The sequence below is a fragment of the Lepisosteus oculatus genome, chromosome 19 (genome assembly GCF_040954835.1).
Source record: "Lepisosteus oculatus isolate fLepOcu1 chromosome 19, fLepOcu1.hap2, whole genome shotgun sequence".
Lineage (NCBI taxonomy): Eukaryota > Metazoa > Chordata > Actinopteri > Semionotiformes > Lepisosteidae > Lepisosteus > Lepisosteus oculatus.
Window position 1 is genome coordinate 7546576 of NC_090714.1, and position 9464 is coordinate 7556039.

Below are 9464 nucleotides of genomic sequence, written 5' to 3' on the forward strand. Positions count from 1 at the left end.
TGAAGAGCATTAGCCTGACAGCACACTATCGGTGTAAGTGTCAGAAAGTATAGAAGCCAGAGAAAAATCATCTTCGTTGTATGCCTTGCAGAGCCAGACTTAAATGTGATTTTACATTTATCCCCAGATGTTAAACAATTTTAAAAGCAGTATTCCACTGTACAGCACTCCCCAGCTGTGCTCTTTTCAAATCCAAATATATATACCGTTTATGCATCTGGGCAGTAGTGGATTAAGACTAGAAGGCCCCATAGGATCTGATGACCAGCATGCATGCAGCAGCCCAGTGATCAAAACAGAAGCTGTGGAAAATTACCACAGGTGCTATTTTGAGCTAATTATTTTCCATTAGTAACACAGTAGGCTACACAACAAGAGTCCATGAGCCTTCCAAGAGTGGCTCTTCTGAGATCTGAAAAACAAGTCAATAGAATATAATATAATACAGTGGCACACATCACACTCTTTAAATACAATTTGCTTTTGCCTAAAATTATGCATGGCATTAACCAAGCTACTGTATGCATACGTAAAAAAATATGTAAAATCTCTGAAATCCCCATCAGGTTGAAAACAAAAAAAAAACTTTTTTACCAGAAACAGCCCACATACAGCGAGACAGTGGGCTATCATGATACCTGCATGAAGACTGACTCATCTAGTGCCATCCTGGAAAAGACAAGAGACGAGGACTTTCGGAACACATCTGCTTTAGCAGGATGCAGAAAAATACCAGGTTTTAATTTCCAGCTTTATTTTTCCTGTATTTGAAACCTGTGATCAAAAACGCCAAACTGTTAAAGAAGATTCCTGTTATCTGCCAAGAAACAGCCGGACAAGATCCTTGGATTGATTAGCTCCTAGTTACCAAATAATGAAGATGGGCCAAATAACCTCCTCTTCATCTGTAATCTTGAAAGTTATATCACATCTCAGGCTTCAGTGACATGGGGAGGGGGGTCAAGAATGTGAATAAGGAATTAACATGTTACAGAACTATGCATCTGGATGTAATTCTGTTGCCCATATCATGAAAACTGAAGGGACTAAAAGTTGTAAAAAGAATTTTCAAACTCGGTTGACATGATCAGACCTCTGCCTGAGAAATCATTCAACGAGCACAGAGAAAATGGGGACTGATACAGGGCCAAGATTTTAGGTGAGAGTCATGAACACCAATTAAGTATTCACATTTACAAGGAATCAAATCTTCACAAAAATAATAAGCTATTTCAGATGCAAACAACTAATTCAGCGTGCAATGTTGCTTTAATTCTGTCACTCTGCAAACCTAATGCTTTCCACAGATTGATGCATCTTGATAAACTGGATATATTTAGTCAATAATAATGGGCTCAGATGAACAACTTTTCTGCTATTTCAATTCCTGTTTTCTGAGTCTTCTCAGATAAGCTTTATGAGGAACCTGACTTGGTCAGCTCGAGAACATCTGGTGATATTCTCATTAACAGAAACACTATGGTGGCTTCTGTGTCTTCCAGCACCACTTTTATTATTAACATTGCCAATATCACTTGTCTATTTGTATTTTAGTAACATTTGCCAGTGCCCCTCTTGAAAAAGAAAGGTTTTTAAAGGTCTCTAGCTAGAATTCAAGTGCTGCCAGTTTGGAGCATGAAAAAAGGAAATTACAGATTGTACTATGAGGAAGTAAAGAGTTGCTTAAGATACTAAAGAATTTAAATACAGAATCTGGTACACAAGCACTGCCCACACTGTACTGCTCAACTGTAGTTAAAAGAGGAAAACCATAACTTGCTTTCAATGCAACTTACATATAGGGATTTTAGGAAAGACAAAACAAACTGAAACAATGTTTGTTTGCCATGAAATCGATGACATTGAATTTAAAAATATTCAGAAAGACATTGGGGCACAGAAACAATGATTATTATAAATTAAAAGAGCTGGCCTTTTAGTGTTCTCCTTATAGATTTGTGAGAAGAGGAAAAAACAAATATAATCTTAGTTGCCTGTTGAGAATAGTACCATCTGTTACTGAGGAGTGTCACTACTGCTGGCAATAAAACAATCACCTTGACTGTATAAACAAGAGTACTACAGGGCTAAAGCCCTCGGAAGTTCATACACAAGGTCATCCCAGCTACTAAACAAAACAGCAGTGCAGCTCAGAGTCTGTATTAAACGAAAGTATTTTATGAATGGATTAGGTCATTGTGGTTTCCTGTTCTGACATGCCTCAATGAGAAAGCAGCAGCCCTCACTGTTTGCCTTGCTGTAATGCACGACTCCAGAGCTCTAGCAGTTAATAAAAGATTATCAAAAAAAAAGGACAATCTGAAAAAACACATCACTTCCAGACTAAATGTCTTTGTAGAATGATGTCTAACAAACCTGGCAGTGCCAGAGATCAACAGATGGGCATGCAAGGTGAACACGCCTCATCACAAGAGGTTGGCTTGTCTCAACAGGCCTGGCAATGGCTGTCTTTCTCTTATGGGAGTGGTCAACAGATACTGAGCTGACCCACTGGAGTAACACTTAGACCTGAGCCCCGAGCCGAGCCGAGCCGAGCCGAGCAGCAGAGAGCCGAGCCGAACTGAGCCCCCCGTCCCCACGCAGCAGAGAGCCGAGCCGAGCCGAGCCGAGCCCCCTGTCCCTGCACAGCAGAGAGCCGAGCGGAGCCCCCCGTCCCCGCGCAGCAGAGAGCCGAGCCGAGCAGCAGAGAGCCGAGCCGAGCTGAGCCCCCCGTCCCCACGCAGCAGAGAGCCGAGCCGAGCCGAGCCGAGCCCCCTGTCCCTGCACAGCAGAGAGCCGAGCGGAGCCCCCCGTCCCCGCGCAGCGGAGAGCCGAGCCGAGCCCCCTGTCCCTGCACAGCAGAGAGCCGAGCGGAGCCCCCCGTCCCCGCGCAGTGGAGAGCCGAGCGGAGCCCCCCGTCCCCGCGCAGTGGAGAGCCGAGCCGAGCCCCCCGTCCCCGCGCAGCGGAGGAATCGCCGAGCCCCCCATCCCTGCGCAGCAGAGGACTCATCGAGCCCCCCGTCCCCGCGCAGCAGAGAGCCGAGCCTCGCCGAGCCCCCCGTCCCCACGCAGCAGAGAGCCGAGCCAAGCCCCCCGTCCCTGCCCAGAAGCCACCACAGCCGAAGATGAAGCAGCTGACAGAAAACAGAAACGAATCCTGTACTGTTTTTTATTCTGGGAGAATAAAATTCCTGCCAGCACACCGAGTGCAGTCATTTTAGCATTTGTGTAGGCAGCCTTCTGTTTTTGTCATCTTCACCACGTGAAGCCAGGAGTGACAGTGTCTTCAGCGACAACCGTCATGCCTTCCCAGCAGGCCTGCAACTTACAGCCATGGCCTTCCCCTGACCCAAATTTAGCCTCTGTACAACTGCAGCAACTTGAGCCGAAACGGAAACAAAAAAATGATCTGGTCCTGAGCCAGCTGGTATCAAGCAGCCGCGCAACTGCTATCAAAGCAAAGCTGTTAGAACCAAGAAGCAAAGCACTCTGTGAACTCTCGCAGGTCAGCTTAGGCCTCTGACTTCTCAAGCAGCTGACAGACTTGGGGACTGCGAGCATTTTGCTGCATTAAGAGTCTACTTTCACTTGAGTCAGACTGTCTGAAGCTGCGGCACTGCCTAGCATTGTTAAGACTGAAATATACTTTTCCCAATAACCTGGCAGCGTTGATTGATCAAAGCTGTGAAATGGTCATAAGAGTAAACAGTTATACACTTGGAGTTTTGATTGCAGCAAAATGCTGCTAGCAATTCACTAAAATAATTAGATTTACTGAACTCCATCAACCTGGCACACAGCTACTCAAAATAAGGAGGCCACTCAATCTCATGTGCTCACTGAGCCAGACCTGACGGCAGCAGGGAAGGGTTTCCTGCTCGGAACACTCCTGACTTAAACCTCTCCACAGAAAGCCAGATGGACACTTCTGAGTGTTAATGAACAAACAACATATGTGTAAACGTTTTCTAAAATCTCCCAGATCGAAGCAACACAGACTATATCTCTTCAGAATGTGGCTGACTCAGCTCTGCACTCCCTAGCACAGCCCCAGCATCTTTACTGGGTCTGAACTGAGGGGCTGGATGTCTCCGAGAAACACTCTTCAGACTCAGGCCTAGCACTCCAGCACACCGAGATGATAGCGAGCTCTAGGGTGGGGTGGGGGGTGCATCTGCTTGGGCTGGTGCTTTCTGGATCACAGTGCTCTTCTGCAGTGAATCACGACTGCTGCTGGATGAGTCAGAGGCCCCTGCAAGGTTGGTCAGACAGCCCAGATCCTCCAGTGCCACCCCCGGCATGTGCTTCTCTTTTAAACAGCACATGCTTTGAGTCAGCAAGTTTTCCCCATTAAAAAAAAATAAAACGCCACAAAATAAAATGAACACATGTGTGTATCATCCACTTTCGTTCTACACGTTACGCTACCCCAATTCCTGAAGTGGTATTTTCAAAAGGGCCAGGTGGATAGAAGAATATGTAACTCTTAAGCAGAACACCAGCTATAGCCTTGCTCTTTACAACACATCCACCTCTGGGCTGGGCTATGCTCCCATTCAAGGGAGGATTATATCAACTTGACGTAACCGAGTAAAGGGCTTGGCATTTTCAACAATTAGTCACCATGCTGATTTATAAATGTCTAATTTTATCCCCAGAATTCTAGTTAAAGCATAAACTCACTAGATTAGTCTAAATTTTCTCACAGAAGTCATAAGCAGAAACTAAGTAAAGTGACACGCATTGACCTCACTTTTCTACTTGTGAAGTCCTTTTCACCGAGGGTTCTGGATTCTCCTTAAGCCTCACTGCCTTGTTTATATTGGCAAGCCCATGGGACAACTCACATGGGAACAACAAATCAGCACGGCCAAGGCCTGACATAAGATCAATCCTCCAACACAAAAAAAAACTATGCAAGACGGAAAGTCAAATATTGGATATGGCTCTTGAAAAAAGTGTATTGACACTGTTTCCCCATTTGTAGTCTGTAGCTCCTTGTTGTGGTGTTCTGCGGAGTAACAAGACGCCCAAGGTTATTTTGCACATGTACTACAAAATACATCCTTTGAAAGTCTTTGCGCACTGCTCTGATCACCTGATGCTAACTTGGCTGCAGCAAGCACATGTTATATTGTTTTGCAGAATTCTCTTTTCAGATGTCAAAAGGGTCAGTGGCATGGGTTCAAAATTTGCAACTGTAGTACAGTGTGGTACACATTCTCTACTAGAGCACTCAGTCTCAGAAATGTCAAACAACTGACTGGAACTTTTGAAAGGAAAACTGAAATCTGAATATGTTGATCACCTTTTTTACTTCTTTAATTCCATTAAAAATACCTTAGCAAGACACCCAAACTCCTTACAAGAGTTTATTTTCCATTACAAGACAGTTTTACTGCAGTACTCCTTATATTTACTGTAAGAAAAATACTCATGATATACTAATGACTCTTCCTTTATCATAAAAACAACGATGGTCTTCTAATGACATTTAAATAGGTCTTTGACCTATATAATTTAACATTTACTATGTAAAGTTGCATTCAGAGCAAGCAGTTTCTAAGCACTCTTTCAGTGATTGATTACTATCCTCTGCCATTTCATCAGTTAAAGTTTTTAATGTATATACAAAGAAATAAATCTCCGCATCTGAAAACAACCCAGACATGCTGCTTGTTTCAAATGTGATGAAATGCTCCCTGCAGGCGTTTCCATTCTAAAGTCTAAAACTTAGAGCCTGTTTCATTCTCATTTCCTTTAACACAAACCAAGCTTAAACAAGGAAACTTGTTGATACCAAAACAGACATTTGCTTATTCCAGTGACACTTTGGTAAAAATAACCAAGGAACAAATTCATGATCTTAATTAACAGGAAACATTCCTTAAAAGAAATAAGGTCATTGTGCAGTATTTTCTTCCTTTTTGTCGTACCACTGCTTCTAATGTGTTTCATTACAATAAAAGTGATGACATTAGCTTTAAGAAACAACTTTTCCTCACTGTATTGCTTATGCCCTCTTAAGGCCATAATGTAGAGGATCAGAATTAGCAACTATGTTCATGGATAACCAAAGACCGTTCCCATGCCATTTAAAATCTTCTACAATACAGGAGCAAATATGTACAGACCTCCTGCCATAGCTGAAAAAACAAATTTGGTAAGATTCTTTTTTTCAAGTCAGACAAAACCACTTCACAAAGAACTCTGAGCACAAATGCGATCACGTCTGTTAGCTGGAACATGCTCGAGGCTGCACACTGTAGACGCAGTTAGCTAGCTCTCCACAGCTGACTTCACACCAGCCCTCCATAGGTGAAATATTGCAACACCTAGCCATTAGACAGTTAAACACCCAAGCCACACCAACTGTGAACCCCAGCGCTCGACGGTGATACCTTCCCTCAACTCGATCCCATTTGGACCTCCATCAGCTCTCACACTTAACCTGCCCATTTTAGAACCCGAGCACGCTCTGAAATATCGATTACATTACCTACTTGCTTTTACGCTGGCAAAACTGGATGTGCAAAGGTTTGGAAAATTGTTACACGGACTGCGAGTTGCTTTTCTTTTTCAGGTTACAAGGCATTTGGAGGTTACGGTAGCAGAAAAGTCTGCTTCTTTGCAGCCTGGATTTCCCAATCCTCATCCCATGGGTAAAGGGTGCAATATGACCAAAATTCACTTACCAAGACTTAATTCTTCAATCAGATTTAGACAAAATGACAAAAAACAGATATTTCACTTCTGCAAACTAACAATACTCAAATGATACCCGTCACCATACAAATGGTAACTCCCTGAAGTAAAGGAACACCTGAGAGAGCCATCCAAAATTAGGCTTTATGTTTTAATAAGAAAAGCCCTCAGCATTGTATAACTCACTTTGCCTTTGGAGTTGTATGTTTGCGTCTTCTTGAAGTGCAACATTTCTGATGCTGGTGTTGTTTGCTGCATTCAAACAAGGAAGTTACAGATCCTGTGTGCTTATACCCTTCCAAGTATTAAAACCGTTTTCCCTGAAATGATTACTAATGAAATGCAACGCTCCATGTTTTTTTTCACAGAGTCTTTTATTGTTTAATATTTTATTTTAGAATGCCAGTAGTCCTATAGATACACTTGATGCAAAATAACAGCAAATAACAGCAGGCAAACTCGGAACGCATTTTCATAATGTTTTTTAGAACAGTTAGAAGCTTTATAAGTTTTTTCTTCCAGAAAAAAGTCATAAGCGACTGACACGTTACTTTTTCATAGGACAGCAATCCACCTTCTGCAGAAAGGAAACGAAAGCCGGACTGCAACTGGAGAAATTCCGAAACGTGACCCTTATCTTATCTTATCCGTGCATTGAACGAAATGTAAACCAATTCTAAAAGCAAATGAAAAACCCAAAGATAGAGAGCCACCTGCTTCACCGAGCCCCAGACTGCACACTTCAGAGTGACTCAGGCAACTCTCCTGGCGTCCCAGCGAAGTCTTAACTGATGACAAGCGGCCCCGGGCACCCACACACTTCACCTCGTTTGCGCACTGAACCCAGAGACCTTCCCAGCTTGTAGGGGTTCCACAAAACTAAGGAGGAAGAGTTTTTTTTGTTTTCCCTTCGGGCTGTTCTTACAAAGAAATTAAACCTAGAACATGACACACAAACAAACCCACTCACCAGTGCCTCCGCCTTCTTTTATGCAAACTTGGGGCACAGCCCTAAACCATAAAAAAAACTACTTTCATATTCTAACTCTTACCTCTCTGATGCCTTTACGGTGTGTGTTACATAACAGTCCTCTTAATAGGGATTAAAACACAGGACCTTAAAGGGGTTATGAAATTGCTCTAACCTCTTTCTTCCACGGCTCGCTCAATAACTATTAGCCTTGAGGCCGATTTCAGTAACTTCTGTTTTTTTTTTTGTCTTTTCACCCCACCGGCGTGCTTCGGTTATTTTAACCCCCTGTTAGTCCTCTACCTCTGCCCACTCAGCACAGATAAACCGGACGTGGATGTTTCGGCAAGTACTTCTCTTCAAGTCTAAGTGGGACTGGAGACACCCACCCACCGAGCCCGAACACCGTGCTGCTCAACAGTATGCAGGACAGGGGTGTAGAGAGACAGGTAGCTTGAACACAAACCCATTTCCTCAACTTATCACTAGACCACGCTTGCTACACTATCGCCAGGCTTTCAAAGGTGCAGAATGCCCCCGCACAGTGCAACCTGAGTCTGCTCTGTCATCTCCAAATAAACTTACATATCTAGATCTCCGCAACCCCCGGTGCGCAAGTTAAATTCGCCAAGTCCTTCTACTGGTTTATTATAAGTCCTTTTCGGGCACCGCTGGAAAAGGAGAGGGGCCTATCGGACATTTCCTCTAACAACCGCATTTTTCTCCCTCGGCTTGGATAGCGGCTTCGTCTCGATCACCGGGGGAAAATCGCCATACTCACAATTTGACTAGTGGTTCTTGCCATGGAAGTTTTCCGCCAGTATTTATTTGGGATTTGATAATTACTGCTCCTCCAGTAATGGCTGCCACTGCGCCTTCATCTTCTAGCAGTGACGTCACTCCACAACAATGTTCCCGCAGCCCGACTGGAGTGGAACGCTGCCCCGTGCCCGCCCCCTTAGGGGGCACATCGCTCTCCCATTTGAGTTCTCGCCTGTCAATCAAGCGGACGAATTTTTTTTGGAGCAGGGAGCGAGTTAGAGGAGTTGAATGCTGCATAGTCACTCTCAACTTCCTAGTTTGTCCAGTGGTGTTTTTTACCCGACGCCTGTGCAGGCGGTTTTTTATTTGAGGAGGGCATGACGCTGCACGTTCGCTTGCCGGTAAAATTTGGCAAAAAGAGAAATACGCACACGCAAACAGCGATGGGAGAGCACGCCATACGTGCTCTCGATAAGAAAAAAAATCAATAAGTTAATTAATAATGTGCATCATAACTAAAGGTCAAGTCAAACAAATTGCACTGAAACCTAGGAGCCATCTGTGCCTCATGGCAGTTACTATAACGGTCGCAGTCGTTAGATGTCATCCAGCCCGCTAAGTCGCTGGAGTTCCTGAACTTCCCAATTTTGTAACCCTTTTCCTTATTTAGTTTAAGATTTCCCAATGGCTAGAAACAGCCAGTTGCCTTCACCTGAAAACTGAGTACATATTCCACAGAAGACCGGTCTTAAGAACAGCGAATCAACAAAACAATAATCTAGGCTTTGAATATGGGACACATGTCAAAGTCCCCAGAGAGAAAAGCTTTGATTTGGCTGGACAGCCACAGAGCCATTGGTCAGGGATGAACTGTCTTGGGCCTCTCTGTTGTGCCCTCAAGTTTAAGGAACTTCGCCCAGGTCATCAATGTAAATAAGCATTTGGTTAAAAAAATGTTAATTTTTATCATGTAGTTTATGCACATTACCAGTTTCTAATGACCTTTAATGAAAGACAGCAAAATGAA

The 9464-nt window shown here is 43.7% G+C and overlaps 1 protein-coding gene across 1 annotated transcript in view; it reads right to left on the reverse strand.

The window, feature by feature from the left end:
- LOC102691100 (3-phosphoinositide-dependent protein kinase 1) overlaps positions 1-8591 on the reverse strand; it is a 28333-nt gene extending 19742 nt beyond the window's left edge. Inside the window, exon 1 of the mRNA XM_015360047.2 lies at positions 8457-8591. Coding sequence (XP_015215533.1) covers positions 8457-8480 — 24 coding nt within the window. The 5' untranslated portion in view covers positions 8481-8591. The remainder of the gene's footprint in view (positions 1-8456) is intronic.
- Positions 8592-9464: the final 873 nt, after the last annotated feature.